Consider the following 17,837-nt stretch of genomic DNA (forward strand, 5'->3'; position numbering starts at 1 on the left):
AAGGTTAACAAGTTACGGAGTACAGTACAATACTAGTGGCGGCCTGCCAAATCAGGCACGAGGGATGATCACCTCATTCCTATACAAAATCACGCAATTCTGCCGAGCGTCCCATTCTGTTAAGTCTCACCTGAATATAAGGTCGCGATCTTCCTCATGGCCAGCAACGTTGGTTGCTTTTACTCTTGTTGGTACACAAAGATTGAAAATGTGAGACGATCAATCGATCTAGGGAGGGTCCATGCTGCCTTTCCCTGAACACTAACACTATTTACTATCTCACTCTCAACATTCCCATGTCTACAGAATGGATACCAGAATACGCCATGACAGCAGCCGACGGAAAGCGAAGCAGCAATTCCGGTGGGGCAGGCCGCGTTGGTTGCGCAACGTCCTCAACCATTGATCAGTTGACTGACTCCCAAACTCCCAAACAAGGAGCTGCACTGGCTCACTGCAGGAACCAGTAAGCGGACTGTTCATCACCGCCTGAACTGTCTGGACGGTGTGTGATGCGTGATCTCTCCCGAGAGTTGACGCAGACACCGTGGACACCGTCGACGCCTGCCGTCGGTCTCTTCGGGCACCCTGCGTGGTCAATCGCCGATTGACTTATTCGCCGACTGAGCAACCCTCAACAACAGCCCTCCTCAGGCTTGCTAAGATATCTGTGTATCTTTCCAGAGTGACCATGATGAGTCTCTTATTTGTCTACCCCCGAAGGGGTTCTGATTTGATGATTTCGCCGAGAATTACTCCGGCAATCCTCTTCAATCGCCCTGAGCTTTTACCTTAAATTGCTCATTCGCCCTCTCCTCTGAAGATATTCAGCTTGCTCTTCGGATACTACATACTGTGGGTTTTCTCCATAGTGGACACTTAGGAGCTTTGATACGGTATCTCGTTGCCTGAGAGTCTCTACAGCCAGAAAGCGTCCTCAGAATGGCACAGCCTCAGAGATGTGCCGCGGTTGTGGTGGGAGCTGGTCCTGCTGGTTTGGCAGTCGTTGGAAATTTACTAGAAAAGCGGCTTGGTGGAAAGATAGCCTGGGTTGATCCGTACTTTCAAGGAGGGCGAGTCAATCGGAAGTATCGCGAAGTTCCCAGGTGAGTGTGCCCGGATCAGGCTCTCTAATTACGATCGAAACTGTGGCCTGGGAGCATCCTCGCTGACACCACAGCATCAGCAACACCAAGGTGTCGTTTTTCCAAGCTTATGCTACCGCCGTTCAACCCTTCAGATCCGTGATTGCCGATACCCGCATGCCTAATCCTTTTACGACTATGGCCAAGCTTGACCAGGATAAGACCTGTCATCTACATCATGCTGCGGATGTGGTCTGTGCGCTCACCGACGGACTCACGAAGATGGACAATGTTCTGCCATGCCGGGGTACAGTCACAGCTGCCAATCTTTCCGAGCAGGTCGGTTCGCGCTGTTCTCCTGGTAAAGCTTCTCTCGTAATGCTAACTTTGTGTAGACATCCGATTGGACAGTTCGAATCAAATTTCAAGATTCCCAAGACGAGATTGATGTGATGACACCCCGACTCGTTCTCTGCACGGGGTCATCCCCCACGGAAGTCTCGATCCCTATTACCGGGCACCACATCGAAAGGCTGGAGCTTGATCTTGTGCTGAAGCCTAGTGAACTAATCACACATCTTCCCCACAACAAGCCCTTGGAAATTGCCGTGGTAGGAGCCTCTCACAGTGCAATTCTAGCCCTACTCAACCTGGTAGACTTGGCACGCAGCTCCCATCCTGAACTCCGCATCAAATGGTTCACGCGACATCCGCTGCGTTACGCGGAGTTTATGGATGGCTGGATCCTCCGAGATAATACTGGACTCAAGGGTCATGCCGCTGATTTCGCTCGCCAGCAGTTGGAGGATGACAAACTACCCCAGTCCGAGGCCGGCCGCTTCATCACGAAGGTAGACTGCGGGGGCGGCCAGGAATCAGCCCAATACCAGCGGGTCCTGCCATCATGCACCCATATAGTTCAAGCCGTGGGCTTTACGCGAGACCCACTCCCAGAGCTATCGGTCAATGGCCGTCTATTGGAGCCTGACTTTGACTCGGTCTCAGGTGGCTTTTATGATCCCGATGGGCGCATTGTCCGAGGCCTTTATGGGGCTGGTATCGCATTCCCGGAGCGGGTGGTTGATCCATATGGCAATGTTGAACATGCCGTCGGGTTCTTCAAGTTTATGAAATACGTCAGACGGGTGACCCCGCTGTGGGCAGCTTCTTAGATGGATGGCTCATGATGTTTTCAATCCACTAGCGTGTTTGCCCACCCTCAATGCCCGGTTCGATGGCTGTCGCCTCTGGTAGGTTCGCAGCTTGGCATTGATGGTCTTATCTAGGATCGTAACGAATAATGTGATGATATTTGCTGCGCCAGGATTTTCATATTCCTCTGACCACTGTCCGCGGGTTACTCCCTCGCCTCATCTCTGAGATGTGTATAAAGTTTGCCCTGTTGAAGGTATTCCCAAGGCTTGTTTCCGTACTCCCGAGCAGCTGGCCCTTAGGTCGGCATCCCATGCTCGCATAGAAAATGTATCCCCATTCTATCTAGGCATCATTTACAATCTCTTCAGGTAGTCCATGTTTATGACATGTGGGTCCTTTTCAGTGAATGATCGGCCTATTGAACCCTAAAGCAGCAGTTTCAGCAACAATTTATGCCAGGAAGTCGGACCAAGACATCGACGTACAACAGTATTAAGTTGATATATCACGCCTGCGCCAAATCCTAACATAGCCTATTATGTTCCTACCTGAAAGCAACTTTTGAGACACCTAGCCAGAAAGAGAAGCCCCCCTCCCCTCCTAAAATTACACATGCCCACATCACTTTGATGACTCACTTTATCAGATTTACCCCAAATCGATTTCTGTAGCCAAACAAACATATACGCCAGGAATGAACACGACCAGGAGATGGGAAATCTACAATAGAAAGAACGAAAGAAAGAAAGAAAGAGGATCCATTCGATCACCACCAAGATATGGGTCCCAAGCCGGCCATTTGCATCGAACCCTGCCTAGCCGTTAATATATGATAATCCATCCCCCACGAGGCACACAGACTTAAATCGATGGGAGTCAAAAGTGAAACGTACAATGATTGAATATGGTGGTTTCCGTTCGATCACGGCGGCGCCATCGCCTAGATCGGGGGCGTTGGGGATCTGATCATGCCACTCCTCCATCTCTACGCGGAAACGGACGACCTCTCCGACATCGAAATAAAATGTCGAGCCGTCTTCGTTCTCCCAGATCCAGACTTGATCTGCGTAGTCGCTATTTGTCCTTGAAGTTAGTATGTGGTGGGAGGTGGGGACGTTATTGGAGAGAGGATGGGGGCTGGGTATGAGGGAAGCAGAAGGCAAGGGGGGAGGACTTACAATCTGGCTCCGTCGAGGAGGAGATCGGGAGGGACGAGGATATCGTTGAAGAATTCTACACCGACTAGAAGGGAAAGAACCCATGTGTCAGAAGTAGGAAAGGGCGTCAAGGCGAAGAGCATGGGCTATAGTCGAAAGGAGGCGGAGAGGGAGGGGGAAAAGCCCACTTTTGATGCCATGTTCAGTAGCACTCGAGATCTTTCCGAGCATGATCTCTCCCTTGAAGGGACGGAAGACGATGAGTCGGAATTTTACTGCCATCCGAGGTCAGAAAGGGAGCTTCTGCATGTTGAGGAAGAGGAGCCTTTACCGTTCACATTGACGAGTCCGGTTCCATGGCCGATAAGACCGTCCGAGGACTCGAGCAGGTCATAGAACCCAATGCACAGACCGATTTTTTGGATCACCTGTCCCATGAGGTTTTAGTTCATGTAGCATATATGCTTTGAACACTCGAGGGACGGGGTAGGGGTTGGCAAGGGTGAACTCACTTTATTGGCATACTTCTCGTTGATATTATCTTCGAGGGCCACAGCGCTGTACTTCGAGAAATCCTCGGGGGAGATCTGGATGAGATCGGAGACAGTGGTCTGTGGAAACCCGGTCAGTCGATGTTACTTTTAGGTCAAGCACAGTTACTGCAGTCAAGGAGAGCACATGGTTTTCAAGGAGACTGACAAGGATGAACATGCTGGGCGAGGATGCGCACACGGCGTGTTGGTGACGGAGCCCGGGAATTTTTTTTCTTTCGTCCCAATCGAGTAATAATTTAGGTAGGAGTACAAGACACGAGAACAAGTCAAAACCTCAGAGGATGATGGGACACAGTTCCATACCCCGTTTTTGCAGGTCGTTATCAGATTCTTCTCATGAAACTAAACAGATTCACCCCTCCGACGCCATGTCAGGGCATGTAAAGATCACGACTCAAACAATATCCGATTAGCTGCATGTGATAAGATGCAATTCCCACCACTGGCAGGCGGCATATCGGCCTGAATTTTCTGCCTGAGGGCAAACCGCCGCCACCTCCGAGGCCGATATCCTATCACGTGACCCTATTTGCAACTTGATGCGTCCTTCGGAACGGAAGAATCTCGGCGGCCACTGCAGCGAAAGGTCCCATCCGCCGCCGCCCATTTGGTTATAAGAAGTAGCGCCGAGCTCGACCTCGCCGCCGCTCTTAGATCCGAGAAAAAGAGAATGGCGTGCATGCTGGCTGTCTCTATCACCTTTGGAAGATTGATCGAGGCCTTTTCACCATGAACAACAATCCTCAGGGGTTCTCTTTTCCTCCGCCTCCCCCTCCTCCCCCTTCCTCCCAGCACCAGCACCCGCACCAGCACCAGCCGCATCAGTCGCCACACCAGCAACACCCGCATCCGCAACAGCAATACCACCATGGACACAACGCTGCTCCCTATGCAGCACAGTACAATGCGGGCTATGACGGTCAACAACGCGGCGGCCGCGCCCCCGGTGCACACTATCGAGGTCGGGGGAGAGGAGGCTACGGAAGCCATCACCGTGGCGGCGGTGGAGGGGGTGGACGTGGCGGCAGCCATTCCATGGCACCCGATATGAATGCCAATCGGGGATATTCGCCTGCGGCTGTCGCGGCCACCGGTCCTGGGTCTGTCGGCGGCTACACACCGATGAATTACGCGGGATACACGCCTCAGCCTCACGCTCCCACTCCACAAGCAATTCCGACTCCCCAGTTCGCGCCTACGCGGTCGCCCAATTTCCAGCATCGTACTACAGCTGCACCATCCTTCAACCCGCCCCAACCGTACGTCCCAGCGCCCGGAGCACACGTTCCTACTCCGTCTCAAACCCAACAGAACTACCCTGTGGCCGCTGCACAACCTGCTCCTACATACCCTCCCACCGTACCTTCTCACAACCATGCTGCGCAAACGGTCCAGCCCCCACTCATGGGGCCGCCTATGCGCTGGGGATTTGACAATTTGGGATCGACGGGAAGCTTTTCCGGAGGGCAACGCGGGCACCAGCGAGGTGGACGCGCCTTCAACCACAACCATCACAATGTCCAACCAGATAAGCAAAGGAACCACGGCAATAAACGGGACCATAACTCGGCTTTTGGGCGCCGACCTCAGACAAGTGCGCCTCGAGTTGCGGCACCACCACCGGTCCCTAGTTTTGGAAACCCTCTGCTGCCCTCCAAACCACCCCCAACGGCTGACGCCGCTCGAAAGCCAAAGAAGAAGAAGAGAAAGCATAACCAACTTGGTTTGACGCCGAAAACGGAAGAGCATGAGTCTAGCGAAGAGGAAGACGGCGTGGATGAGGAGGCACGGCTGGCCGCGGAAGGAGGGGCAGCGAGCGCTTCTGCGCCTCTGCAATTTACCTACAGGGGACGAACTTCGACGTTACAGTCGCCTGAGGACATCAAAGCGTGGATCGAAGAACGGAAGAAGCGCTTTCCGACCCAGGCGAGAGTCGAAGAGAAGAAGAAAGCCCTGGCGGAGGCTAAGAAGGCCCGAGAGGCGTTGCGGCAGAGGAGGTTGCAGCGACAGGAGCAGAAAGCCCCGGAGAAGGATTCAAAGAACCAGAAAGAGCGCGAGCAGCAGGGCCAAAAGGACGGGCAGAAGGATCCTAATGATCCTGTCGATATTGCTGCGAAGGCCAAGCTCAAAGCGGACAAGCTGCGGCGAAAATTGATTAGAGAAGAAAAGCGGGTCGCTAAAGCTGAAGCCGATGCTGAGAGGGCCCGTATCAAGGTGGAGGAACTCCAAAAGAGTTCAACAAGCACATCCGCCGATCAGGCTCAGCCTGTTGCCCCAAGAGAAACTGCCCCGGATCTTCTGATCAAGCCACCCGAGCCCACTACGCTACCAGCGGGTGCCCCAGCCGCGGAGCAGGTTCCTGCAAATGATGCAAACGCACAGGTTGCGGGAATTCAGGTCGACGACGGAGCCAGCGTATCGTCCCTAGACGACTCTGATAGCAGTGACTGGACATCTTCCAGCGGATCTGAATCATCTTCTGAGGGTTCTGATGACAGCGACGATGATGCTGCACCCGAGGAAGCCACATCCAAACGCGAAGGGCCGGAGCGAGTGCCACCGCCGGCTCGCGAACCGAAGAAGAAGGTATGCCGGCATTTTGCCCGTAATGGCCGTTGTTTGCATGGGAATCGGTGCAAGTTCTCGCATGAACTGCCCGAGCGAGGAGCCAAAACAAAACACGCGGAGCAAAAGGGACGAAAGGGACTTCTTCAAGCGGTAAGTGTTCTTTGTCGGACTCCCAAGTCCCGCACATCCCAACTAACAGGCACAATCATCAGCTTTTGGATCGTCAAAAAACCGAGGATGACCGTAAGGTGATGGAGGCAATTGTTTGGCTTGGCGAGAACGGCATGCTCGATACACCGAAGGAGCCAGCGGACAGCAACGGCGCGACATCTCTAGCCGAGGAGGTGAAAGCTGCGCCCGGAAATGAGGAGCGCCAGGAGGATGAGGAGGTGGCAGTGGTGTCCGCGAGTACGGCTCCCGGACAGGGGGCCGATGCCGCTGCTACTCCCACGACGGCATAGATGAAGATGACTGCATAACTTATAGTTAGACGTTATTTCCAGCGCCATTGCAGCGGTAATGCAATATACATACATTCATACACACTTCTCATGTTTACTATACAAAAAAACAATTGGTAGACCACACTTGCTATGCCCGGTACGGGGGAGCATGGACTGACCGACTGACTGACTGACTGACGCCCGACACCATCCCGCCAAGTCCAGCAGCTGCTCTTCGCGGGCTTTCCCCACTGAGTCGGCTAGATCTCCTCTTAACGGAGCACCCTCTGGACTCTTCGCACCTGTATCTAGTAGGTTGTACGGAGTAGTTGCCCTACCGTACATCCTCCATGCTGTACCTGTCCTTGCAGTGACTGACCCACTCGGACACTCCGAACTGCGCGCCCGCGGTGGTGGGAAATGGAAAAGGACGAAGGTAGATTCTATCTTCTCCTATTCCTCCGCTCCCGAAAATAGCCATGTGGCTTCCCTGGGTAAAGGCTATACGGAGTCCTCCTTTGTATGCCTTCGCACTTGCAAGCTCGATACGAGATGCGATGCTCGGACGCATAAGACTTGTCTGTGTCTGTTGGGATGGTTGTCATTGTCAGTGCCCAGTGGGCGAGGAGACCTGATTTTTTGGCGGGAGAGCGTCCCGGAAAAGGGAGGGAAAGCGGATCAGATGTCGCGGGCGTTGAGCACGGAGGGAGGGGGGCCCTCCTTTCAGGAAGGGAGTTACTTCGGATATCATCATGATCATCATCACCTGCCTTTTTATTTAATGAGAGGAGACTGGTGCGGGGAGGCAAGTTGGTTAGTTTGGTACGAGCGTTAAAAAGACGGACGGGAGGTCGGATTCGTGCCATGCGGACGCTCCTTTACCAATTTCGGGTGCGATGGAAGTGGACGGGCGAATCGTTGCTGGAGCTGCCAGGTGGCTGATCTATGCAATGCGACTCATCTTGAGGAGCCCAAGATTGCACAGTACTACCTACAGGACTCCATGACTGTAGACTTTCTGCAATCTACAATCGAGCTGAAGTCGAAAGTAAGTCAAGTCAACCTAACGCATTGCGATGAGATGGGATCAAAGTCTCGATCATGTCTCACTCTTAATCGAGGGTCGAGGGCTGTTGAGGGCCAGGCTTCTTAGGTTAGACTGCTTTGACCCTTTTTTTTAAATACATCGATTACAAGATCGGCTATGGTTCAGATATTTCTACTCGGTATGTAAGATAAGATACCCTGCCGAAGTTGACATCCATCACCATTCGCCCAAAATAAGTCACAGCCATGTGTGTGCAACCAATGCGAACCACGGAAGCATCATGGATGGCCACATTCCTGCCAGTCCAGCTGAGATGGCGATTTCAGTTCGGAAATTCCGCCCGAGCACCCTCAGAACCCTCCGAACCAGCGTTGATCCCGTACCCTTGCCGGTCACGGTACCGTATCGTACCCAGAAGTAAGGTACCAGGCACCGCCCAATGGGATGGGGACGGTGGGCAAGCGGCTAACAAACCTTGCGCGTGGAGTGGAGACTCACCGAGGGTTCAGAAAAAAATCAAAATGATGTTTTTTAATCTTACAGCCACTAAACTGATCAAATCAACGGTGACTTAACGACGGAGGGTCCACTTCTCCTAGTGTCCAGACTCCAGACTCGAGACTCACTCACTCTACGGGACGGAGTAGGGTCCATTGCTGAGAAAGCAGACTTGGTAGGACAGAACCACAACGATCTCAGTCTAGATCCCAATCTTCTGACTGAGGGGGTTCTATCAACTTTTTCCTTCATGAATATACTTACTGTACGGAGTATCGTACGGATAGTGAGTCGTGATTCCGTGGTAGCTCAGGGTTTTCCTAGTACTAGGTACTATTCTTAGGGGGAGTATCTAAGCTCAATAAGGACAAGAGAACTGCAACCAACCATGGCGGACTCTCGATCTATTGATGATTTGACTTTCCACTTTCATCGCCACGGACCGGAGGGGGGCAAAGACTGGGGACTTGGGGACTCTTGGAGACTTGGGGACACCCAATGCAGGCTAGTTTTGTAGGAGATGGCCCGGCACGCTAAAATCAGGTCGACAAACACAGTCCCAAACTACTCGTGCTTTGCCTGGCTGTCAGTTGCTTTGCTGCATTGATCGGATCTGTTTATTAGTCCTTGGCCTTCCTCTCTCTCCTCCTTTTCCTTCCTTTCTTTTCTTTCTTCCTTTTCTCTCCCTTCCTTCCTTGCTTCCCTTCTTGTGCGACAGCCAAGTTCTTGCTTCCCTCCTCCGTTCATCAGCTCGTGTCTACTACTCACCCGGTTCACTCTTTTCTGACCGTCTGACTCCAAGTCGCATCTCACTCACTTTCACTCTTTATCCCCAATTCATCCCATCTCATCCTTCGGTCTTGCATCGATAAATATCCCTTTCGGATTATATCAGATTCCATTGTCTATCTTAATCCCTCGCCCCGCATACACTTATCAAGATGCGTTCTATGCTCTGCCTTGCGCTCGGCGCCATTGCTACTCTCGCCAATGCGGCCAGCAACCCCTTCAACGTTCCCGAGGGTGGCTACACCTTCACGGCCGGATCCCCAACTACTCTGACTTGGGATGCCAACTCCAATGGAACCGTCAGCCTGAGACTCCAGTGGGGCGCCGTCTTCACCACCTCCTCCGGTGACAGCCTTGCCGGTGAGTATTCGCGGCCGCACCAATCGTTTACTACCAAGTATTGACTCCCTGTAGCGGGCGTTGCCAACTCCGGTAGCTTTACCTGGACTCCTTCCGCCAGCCTGGTCAGCAGATCCGATTACGCGATCGAGATCATCAATGATGAGGACACGGATGACATCAACTACACTCCCCGCTTCTCCATCGCCGGTGTCACCGGCGTTGTGTCCACCTCGACGGTCAAGTCGACGACTTCCAGCTCCTCGACCACTTCCTCTTCTTCCAGCGAGAAGACCACTGGCACCGCCACCACTCTGTCGACCGTGACCAGCACTGGCGCCGTCTCTTCTACTTCTTCGGGTTCTAACTCCACCGCTGCGACTGCCTCCAAGACTTCCACCGCGTCCTCTTCCTCTGGCTCGTCCAGCACTTCGGGCACCACCTCTGCCACGGCCTCTAGCACCTTTGCCCCCGCCAACGCCGGCGTGGTCAACCGGGCGTCCACTGGCATGCTTGCGTTGATTGTTGCCGCTATCGCTCTGGTCTAGAGGGCGGTCGAGAACGAGAACCATTATCGATCATGGTTGACTTATACATGACTCTTTTCCGCTTCTAGTACATAGCTTTTGAGCGCCTTCTTTCACGCTTTGACCATCTTCACTTCTCACACCCCTGTTTTTCTACCCTACAACTTTTCCTCCACTGCAAGATGTCATTGTCAAGCAATTCTCGAGTCAGAGAACCTCTTTTGATATGGGACGATGCTGTGGTATTTTCCATTTACAATTATCACTCCACTGTTATACTCCGGCTGGGCGGAGCTAATGGTTTTGAACGTCGATTTGTATGGTACGAGGATGTAGATATGGATACTGTAATGAATGACACCGGTCTTCTTCAAGATGAGCACGTTCGAGGGGCAGCTGTCACGAGGGATTATCTCCGGGGGAGGCGTTTGCAGGAATGTAGGTGACAGGCAGGATACCTCGGTAACGGCGTCGTGCCGCAACCTGCCGGGGCATGCGGTGTACCTGCGTCGCCTGCCGACAGTCCACCAATCCCCGCATGGTAGGCAACCAAGCATCACAATGCCAGTCTAGTTGCTATATAGTACATGCTATAGTGTATGTAAGCTGACCCTAGGCGGGGTGGGGCCACCAGCACCAGCACCAGCAGTTAACTACGGAGCACCGTACGGATTTCACCTATCCCACCCTCCACAAGAAGGAACCTGGGAGGGAAACTGGCAGACGGCAAGAGGAAACAAAGAAATGAACAATAGGATGATAGAGAAAATAGAACGGAGCCTCCAGGACCAGCGCCCACCAGAAGCAATTACTCAGTCAGTGTACTACGCCTAGTTCCATTGGTGGACGCCTGGAGGGTAAATCATTTCAATAATTGACTATTATTATACTCGAGTAGAGAGTAAACAAATCAGACCGTTAAAACGCTCGGGTTCTTCCATCTGAAATGGCTGGTGGGCCTCAAACCGGAAATTAAAGCGCTCTCGGGCCCAGAGGGGGGGGGGGCTGAGCTCTGTGAGTGTGAGGTATTTTGACATACCGTACGTGTACAGTAATCGCACCATAGACATAATGGGTATTGCAGCGGTACAGACTTACGGTATGTAAATTTACCTCCTTACACGGTCACGGTGGTTGGTGACTTTCCTCGCACGATGCATGTACTTTATAATGAATAGAGTACGTACCTATTGATGATTCAGATATGGGAGGCAGCAGCAAGCAACAGAACTCAACGCTTGGGGGGAGGATTGGACTGGTGGAGAAAGCGAGCGAGCGAGGACACGAGCCCACCTCTTCTGTGTGGAACTGGTATCTATCTCCGAGGCCATCATTTCCCCCACCTGACTTATATACACCCCATTCTAACCGAATCCAGCTCGTTCCTCCATCTAGTCGTTCTCCTTTTGGCCCGAAAGTCCGCCGCTAGCTTTGTAAGTTTATCTCATTTCCTCCGAGGTCACTTTCCTTCCAAATGTTAATTGAATTTACGAAGTAGTGGTTGCTCAAGCGTTTGTCCATCGGACTGGGATTATGGTTCTACGCTGATTGACTTGCTGGTTGGCTTCAAGCACAAGGGAATCTGTGGACGTCTTCCTGGAAGAGCAAGATCACCTACCGTTCTGACTGAGCATGACCATGGCCACTGCTAAGAGATGCTCGGTTACAATCAGCAGGCTCTAGTCAAGCTAGGGCGTGATTTAGTCCTGCTATGACTCTATGAGTCCTTAGTGCTGTAGTATTCCGTATAGTGGTTCGATCTCTAGGGCAAAGGGGTGGATCGGATCCCTCTAATAAAAGATGAATTATGAATGCCATTGCCGACGGCCTCCAGATCCCCCCACGCTACCTACCTACCTACCTACCAACCTTCGCATCTAGCACTATTGATACCTGGAGCGGTCCCATTGGGAAAAGCTTAGTTCAGTTACACGGGCTTAGCTCTGGTTAAATTAGTTCTAGTCTACTGGGGTTGTTCGTGGTTCGTCGAATTAACTACTTACTACCTTAGGTGGGCAATGCTCCTCTTGGACTCTAGTTAGCCATACTATCGTGCGCATGAGGGGTGTTTCTTGCATATGATGGCGTCTTCGGTTTGCTGGCTGGTGGGGTGCGTGGTTGGCGAGGAACGGAGGTACGGTTTGAATACCGTTTCTCATGGTTTGGCAGTATTGCAGGTGGGTCTGTGCCATTGCTTTTCGCTGGTCTGGATGGGTATACAGATGCGAGATTGAGAAAGGAAAAAAGGAAAGAAAGAAAGAAAGAAAGAAACGCTTGTTCTTTCTTGTAGGGTCGATGCAGACAGGGAAAGTACTACGTTTAGCTTTGCCGGTTTCCTTGTGCATACTGTGGTCTGTGGATGCACGAGGGAGACTCGATCGATTGAGCACTACGTATTGGGCGGTGCGTTCGAGACAGGTGGTCTAGGAGCCTAGGGTTTAGGACAAGAGAAGGGTTGAAGAGTGAGCTTGCCGTAGTAGTAAGGAGACATTTGACTGCGTTCTTGTTTCTTGTGCTTTGTAACTTATGATAGGTTGTGGGTTGGTAACGGTTCTTATATTGACTACTTAGGGTGCGCATAAGCATGGATGGTGGAAGCTCGGAGGCAACTCATCGCATTATAGAATCCCTGGGGCTGTTATAGTACACAGGAAGAACAATAGGGTTCCTGTCAAAAAGGAGGATCGAATTGTCCAGCACACTGTAGAGGAAATTATATAGGATAAGAGGATGTAGGTAGAATGTGATGAGAACGGCAGGAGGTATGACCACACAATTTGATGACCACAACCTAAAACAGCAGAATTGCCTAACCTTTTGCATTGCCCATGCATCTTTCCCCGCATAGGGAGCGAGTTGACCCCCGAATCAACAAAAATAATGGCCAATTCCTTCCGGAATCGTAGATTCTACTGCCAAAATAAATGTCCCGAGGGAGGTTCGAACTCCCGGCCTTGGGATATCAAGGAAGTTGAAGCTTCCATGTCATACTGCGTATGAGACCCACGTGATAACCAACTACACCATCGAGACAACTTGTTGGAAAGCGTCAAGTTATTTATGACTATATACAGCTACCGTGCTCCGCCACGGAAAGATTCTTACTTGCAATAGGCTTGCATCCCGCGGCGGACAATTAACACCAACTACAGGCACTAAATTAAAGAAATTACATGATTGAAAGATCGTCTATTGGCACAATGTGATAATCCATTCCGGGAAGTCCAGGTTACGCTTCCTTCGAGCAACGAGATGATCCATAAGCTGTACAGGCTCTATCAAGTGTCTCAAGCACTACCAACAGGAGCCGCGCTTGTGGCACCGCGACTCGCCAGTGTCGTTTGCTGTTCGTGCTGTGGCTGCGCTGCCTTGGGGCGCCATTTGGCCAGCACCTTGCCAGCAGCGGGGCGTGATTCCTCATCTGCGTTACGACAAATTAGCTTAAAAGACGAACAGGTAGCGAAGAACACGGAACGTACAGGTCTCGTATACATGCTCCAAGGCATTGAGACATATCTCGCGGGCCGGTGGTCGAAACATGATTAGATACCTGGTGACGGTCAGCATAAAGGGTCCCCGAGTTTCTCAGCAGTTGACCTACAGTAGTGATTGAACGCATAGATTGACACGCTCGGGGTCCTTGGCAAGACTAGCGACCCGCTGTGTGATGGGTATTGTCACCTCCGGAATCTCACTCAAGAAGCGGATGAAGATCTTGGTGTCTCGTGAATCGATATATGGCAAGAACCCATCCAAGAGTCTCAAGACCCAGTGGTCATAAAACAGCGGTACAGTAGCTTCCTCGTCCTCTGGCCTCCGCTGCGAGGCAGTAAACTGCATCTGTACCCGGTCATTGTACCACTCTTCGTTCAACCACATGATGCCCACATTCACCCGGCCCCGGAAGTCCTCCAAGATGTACCGATATAGAGTCTCCCGGATTGTATTAGAGATCGTTGCCTTGCCTCGACTCGATGCGTCTTGTCCGAATTTCCCTGTCCCCGTTTCCAGGCCTGCTGGAGCTCTTGTGGCAAGTCGGGTGAGTAGAGTGACCCAAGCGTCTCGATCGAAGGTGCTACCGGCCAATCGAGCAAATCCCGGCTGCTGCTGATTCTTTCCCTTCGCCGGATTCGAGGCGACTGCACTAGCCGCTAGCATACCGAATACTCTCCCGACAGCACTGCGACCAACTTCTGCAGCCTCGGCCTCTGATAGTGGGGGGGGCTGAGGTAAGACGAACGGTCCCAATGAGACAAGATCTGGCTGAATTTCTGCTACTTCGGCCGCCACAGCATCCGCCTGCTCGGACGCCGGTTCTGCAACGTCCATAGGTTGGTACTCTGGCTCGTAATCGTCGTCATCGTCGGCAGCCGCTGCCGCCGCCGGAGCCTGCGCGGCCTGTCGCTTCTGAATTGTCTCGTAGCGCATGCGAATGGCCTATTGCCGGGTCAGTATATTGCTTCTGCGTCCTGACGTCTTGACCTACATCGATAGACTGGGTCAACGCCGACTGATCCACTCGAGCGAGAATGGGAACGACGATGTTGACAAGGAGATCTGGAGGTAGTTGCTTGACATCAAAGCGTGAAGCTTCAGCATCCTCCGTCAGGGTAAAGAGCTGCGAGTAACTGGTTGGGCCAGGAGGAAGTGGCGGGATTTTGACCAAGGGCGGCGTCTCTGCGTCGAGTTTCGTTCGTTTCGTTTTGTCAAGCCCGTCCGTGGGTTCGGCAGGTGGTCCACGTTTCCTTGTTGCGTCGTCGACGATCTCGAGGCGTGAGTTCTTCAGCCGATCGACGTGCTGTTCCATCTTACGAAAAAATGGATGGTTGGCATTCCTAGACAGTCTTCAGCACATAGTACAGGTTGACCGTACATCCTTGTCTCACCTCTTCATTATATGTTCGAGAACGGCCCTGGCGGTTCTTTCCATCGATTTGACTCCGACCCGGACAGCGGGAGTTATGGGTGGGCGTACTTGTCTCGCAGGGAAGAAATTCATGATCGCATTGATGATTTTGTTGCCGATGGACTGTCGACTGCGGATGAGGACTGCCAGGCAGTTCAGCGTTGCGTTCACGAGGATGGGATCGCTGCGGAGACATTAGCAACATTCCCAGAAGTTCCCAGTTCTCGGTCAAGAGAAAGTACCTCGATTCTTCCTGCAGAGCAGACAGAAGTCTATCCAGAAGTCCAGAGGCTTCTGCCTCGAGGTTAGGAAGTGACAAAACGGGATGATTGCGAGGCACGATAGCCAAGGAGGTTTCGTTCTGGTCAGGTCGCTAGGCAAGAAAGGAACAACCATTAACTTTCAGATCGCACAAAACACCTCTGACCGGATCCTGCGTACGTACTCTAGGGTCCGCGATCGGTCCATGGGTCTGCACTTGAACCACGCGTTGAACGAACTTGATGCAACAGATCTTGACCTGCGAAGGGAAGGAGTCCCATCGCCGCAGGATACCTTGTTTGATAGCGGTCATATTCTCCCACATGGCTCCATCTCGCGGATGGTTTATACTGCAGCATTGAAGTGTTAGTGGTTGCGCCTAACAAGAAAGACAATTTAGGCATCACGTCTGCTTCATGCGAGCGTCTACGAAGGCTTTGTTTCCCAGGGAGGGGGGGGTCTCGGGGCAGTGAACAACAAGCAAACGCCGGTGACCTACATATGCCTAAACACCAACGGATACAGACTGGCAGCACTCTGCACTATATGTTTCAAGACCAAGGGATCTCCTTCCGGTAACTCCAGTATCTCGCGCTGCGCCTGTAGGACGTTGGCGGCCAGCTGCTCCTTCTGCGTCGAAGCCAGCGCCGGGCTAGAAAATGTTTCGGCCAGGAACTCCGCGCCCCATCTCCGCAGTTCTAGTCGCGCACGCGATCCGATTATAGGAAGAACACCGTTCACGATCTGGGGGTAGAAGGCGGCATCGCCCAGAACGAGATTGCGGGCAGCATTAAGCTGCGCGATCTGATCGACGAGATGATCGGCCGATTGAGCCATTACGACTCCGTTCAGCGGCCGGTGGTAACGGCCTAGCAGGAGACGGGCGAGCGAGGCGGGGTTGGCAGATTCAATGCTGATTGTCACCGGTCAAAGCTGTCTACGCAGGGAAGTTAGGTGCCAAGGCATGGAGCTTATAACACGGCCGCGACGACTATTTGTCCCCGAGACACATACGAGGCGTAGAGAATGTCGGAAATGGTCGCTGAGAGAGACGTATGCAAGAGATCCCGGGTCGATTGAAGAGATGAGAATTGCTGGCGAAATCAAAGGTGGATGGCGGTGCAGGGGGGGGAACGAGGAGAGGAGAGGAGAGGAGGTTAAACGCGGAACTGAATTGATTGTATGAAGAAGCCGAGACCCAGACAAAGCCAGGCAAAGTCACGCTCCTCCCAGTCACGTGCCATGCCTCCCGCTCATGGCAGCTGGCAATCATCACATCATACAATGATAACGTGCACTGCCTGCAAAATAAACATTCTGTTCTATGTCTTTCGGAGGCTGCTGTGAGAATAATGCTTGAGGATCACATATGACCTGTCAGGTCATGCATATTGACTTGATCACGAAGGCCAGTTGACGTACTATAAGAGGCGAGGCAGCCAATCGTACTATATATTTTTAGTACAAGATACTACACAGCATTCAGGGAAGTCATACCCAACATACGCTAGTACTGCGTGGATATAGACGGTCAGTATGGGAACCCAAACACAGTGAGCCCTGCTCATATAACAACCAAATAAGATCAAAACCCACCGACATAATTGTCTTCTATAAGTAGTAGTGTATCCCCCGCAGCGACGGACAACTGGTCCGGCCGGCCAGGAACGCCAAGCCCGGCGGCATCCCATCCAATTTCTGGAGGAGGAATCCAGACTGTCATCTAATCTTTCGGCCTTTTACGATCGGATCGTCTTTCGTTCCTCTTTCCTTCATACCCTTACAACCCCGATCCATCCGGTGATAACTCAAGACCGAAGCACTCTTGTCAAAATGGCCTCTGGAATGTATGTTCTCCCTTTCCCCCCCCGCCATTCCCTCTCTTCCAAATGCGACAGTCAACTCAACCCAACCCCGGCAATCATGCCACCGTCTCGCCGCGAATTCACGAAACCGTTTCATGAGAGCACAGTCAGAACATACTGACACCGATTCCTGCCGTTTACAGCTTCAACTCCACCTACTACGGCAAGGACTACCGCGCCGGAGCCGCCCTCCTGCGTGCCCGCCGGCCCTACCTCGTCAAGAACGCCATTACCGGCCTGTGCCTCGTCGGATTCACCATTGGTGTCTGTATGTTCATCCACAGGTCCTCCCTCGTGCTTGCACCAGTCTCCCATCGATCTCCAAGGAGCTGGAGCTAACCATCAACCTCCCAATTTCTCCAGATGCCTACACCATCCGCGCCGTCGGCCAGGATGAGTTCTCCGACGTCAAGGTCCCCGAGACCCCCGCCAAGCCCCAGCAGAAGCAATAGACGGATGTCCACAGACATCCCTTCCTCTTCTCCTGCTTGGATGCAATTGGTTGCAATCGCTTGAACTGTTGGGTGCTATCGTCGCAGAGAAGAAATAACGGAGCGTGTGGTCGTGGAGTTGTATGGTAATCTTCCTTTGCGCGTGGGGCTATCATCGTCCGGGCCCGGGTTGGCTGTGCTTGCATTGGCT

General features: G+C 52.4%; 7 protein-coding genes and 1 non-coding gene across 8 annotated transcripts; 4 read left to right on the forward strand and 4 right to left on the reverse strand.

The window, feature by feature from the left end:
• Positions 1–942: 942 nt before the first annotated feature.
• On the forward strand, positions 943–2,257 carry BO95DRAFT_430785 (uncharacterized protein; the record flags this gene model as incomplete). The annotated part of the gene is made up of 3 exons (XM_025584978.1): positions 943–1,106; positions 1,181–1,424; positions 1,481–2,257. 3 exons carry the CDS (start codon positions 943–945, stop codon positions 2,255–2,257), a joined length of 1,185 nt encoding a protein of 394 aa, XP_025443497.1.
• Positions 2,258–2,735: 478 nt separating this feature from the next.
• On the reverse strand, positions 2,736–4,345 carry BO95DRAFT_441644 (DNA-directed RNA polymerase III subunit RPC25). The gene is made up of 7 exons (XM_025586223.1): positions 4,097–4,345; positions 3,910–4,008; positions 3,729–3,825; positions 3,586–3,672; positions 3,419–3,482; positions 3,134–3,314; positions 2,736–3,051 (listed from the first exon to the last, which is right to left on the reverse strand). The coding sequence occupies exons 1-7, from the start codon at positions 4,106–4,108 to the stop codon at positions 3,007–3,009; spliced, it is 585 nt and encodes a 194-aa protein (XP_025443498.1). The 5' UTR covers positions 4,109–4,345; the 3' UTR covers positions 2,736–3,006.
• A 223-nt stretch (positions 4,346–4,568) lies between these two features.
• Positions 4,569–7,053, forward strand: BO95DRAFT_441647 (CCCH zinc finger protein). The gene is made up of 2 exons (XM_025586224.1): positions 4,569–6,669; positions 6,732–7,053. Exons 1-2 carry the CDS (start codon positions 4,681–4,683, stop codon positions 6,978–6,980), a joined length of 2,238 nt encoding a protein of 745 aa, XP_025443499.1. The 5' UTR covers positions 4,569–4,680; the 3' UTR covers positions 6,981–7,053.
• A 2,281-nt stretch (positions 7,054–9,334) lies between these two features.
• Positions 9,335–10,363, forward strand: BO95DRAFT_93844 (GPI anchored serine-threonine rich family protein). Its single transcript, XM_025592339.1, has 2 exons — positions 9,335–9,657; positions 9,712–10,363. Exons 1-2 carry the CDS (start codon positions 9,450–9,452, stop codon positions 10,182–10,184), a joined length of 681 nt encoding a protein of 226 aa, XP_025443500.1. The 5' UTR covers positions 9,335–9,449; the 3' UTR covers positions 10,185–10,363.
• Positions 10,364–13,088: 2,725 nt separating this feature from the next.
• BO95DRAFT_t120 lies at positions 13,089–13,196 on the reverse strand. The gene has a single exon. It is a non-coding gene; the product is annotated as a tRNA-Met (tRNA).
• An 80-nt stretch (positions 13,197–13,276) lies between these two features.
• On the reverse strand, positions 13,277–16,493 carry BO95DRAFT_386673 (RNA-processing protein PTA1). The gene is made up of 8 exons (XM_025583501.1): positions 15,830–16,493; positions 15,515–15,680; positions 15,312–15,442; positions 15,050–15,253; positions 14,650–14,998; positions 13,765–14,600; positions 13,643–13,713; positions 13,277–13,584 (listed from the first exon to the last, which is right to left on the reverse strand). Exons 1-8 carry the CDS (start codon positions 16,165–16,167, stop codon positions 13,451–13,453), a joined length of 2,229 nt encoding a protein of 742 aa, XP_025443501.1. The 5' UTR covers positions 16,168–16,493; the 3' UTR covers positions 13,277–13,450.
• Positions 16,494–16,529: 36 nt separating this feature from the next.
• Positions 16,530–16,915, reverse strand: BO95DRAFT_441651 (uncharacterized protein; the record flags this gene model as incomplete). Its single annotated transcript, XM_025586225.1, has 3 exons — positions 16,828–16,915; positions 16,753–16,778; positions 16,530–16,685 (listed from the first exon to the last, which is right to left on the reverse strand). Coding segments are annotated over exons 1-3 (175 nt in total), but the record flags the coding sequence as incomplete, so codon positions are not given.
• Positions 16,916–17,163: 248 nt separating this feature from the next.
• BO95DRAFT_452220 (uncharacterized protein) lies at positions 17,164–17,647 on the forward strand (the record flags this gene model as incomplete). Its single annotated transcript, XM_025588131.1, has 3 exons — positions 17,164–17,177; positions 17,339–17,463; positions 17,559–17,647. 3 exons carry the CDS (start codon positions 17,164–17,166, stop codon positions 17,645–17,647), a joined length of 228 nt encoding a protein of 75 aa, XP_025443503.1.
• Between the last annotated feature and the right edge of the window lie 190 nt (positions 17,648–17,837).

This window comes from Aspergillus brunneoviolaceus (genome assembly GCF_003184695.1).
Source record: "Aspergillus brunneoviolaceus CBS 621.78 unplaced genomic scaffold BO95scaffold_24, whole genome shotgun sequence".
Lineage (NCBI taxonomy): Eukaryota > Fungi > Ascomycota > Eurotiomycetes > Eurotiales > Aspergillaceae > Aspergillus > Aspergillus brunneoviolaceus.

What these genes read in the sequence shown, in the direction of transcription:
- BO95DRAFT_441644 (XM_025586223.1), bottom strand. An exon ending in ACGAGAAGTATGCCAATAAA is followed by an intron (nt 3,826 to 3,909) that starts GTGAGTTCACCC and finishes CTCATGGGACAG; the next exon opens with GTGATCCAAAAAATCGGTCT. An exon ending in AACCACCATATTCAATCATT is followed by an intron (nt 3,052 to 3,133) that starts GTACGTTTCACT and finishes ACGGCTAGGCAG; the next exon opens with GGTTCGATGCAAATGGCCGG.
- BO95DRAFT_93844 (XM_025592339.1), top strand. Translation starts at nt 9,450, where the DNA reads ATGCGTTCTATGCTCTGCCTTGCGCTCGGCGCCATTGCTACTCTCGCC. An exon ending in CTCCGGTGACAGCCTTGCCG is followed by an intron (nt 9,658 to 9,711) that starts GTGAGTATTCGC and finishes GACTCCCTGTAG; the next exon opens with CGGGCGTTGCCAACTCCGGT.
- BO95DRAFT_441647 (XM_025586224.1), top strand. Translation starts at nt 4,681, where the DNA reads ATGAACAACAATCCTCAGGGGTTCTCTTTTCCTCCGCCTCCCCCTCCT. An exon ending in GAAAGGGACTTCTTCAAGCG is followed by an intron (nt 6,670 to 6,731) that starts GTAAGTGTTCTT and finishes CACAATCATCAG; the next exon opens with CTTTTGGATCGTCAAAAAAC.
- BO95DRAFT_386673 (XM_025583501.1), bottom strand. Translation starts at nt 16,167, where the DNA reads ATGGCTCAATCGGCCGATCATCTCGTCGATCAGATCGCGCAGCTTAAT. An exon ending in CCGTTGGTGTTTAGGCATAT is followed by an intron (nt 15,681 to 15,829) that starts GTAGGTCACCGG and finishes TCAATGCTGCAG; the next exon opens with TATAAACCATCCGCGAGATG. An exon ending in CTATGCGTTCAATCACTACT is followed by an intron (nt 13,714 to 13,764) that starts GTAGGTCAACTG and finishes GACCGTCACCAG; the next exon opens with GTATCTAATCATGTTTCGAC.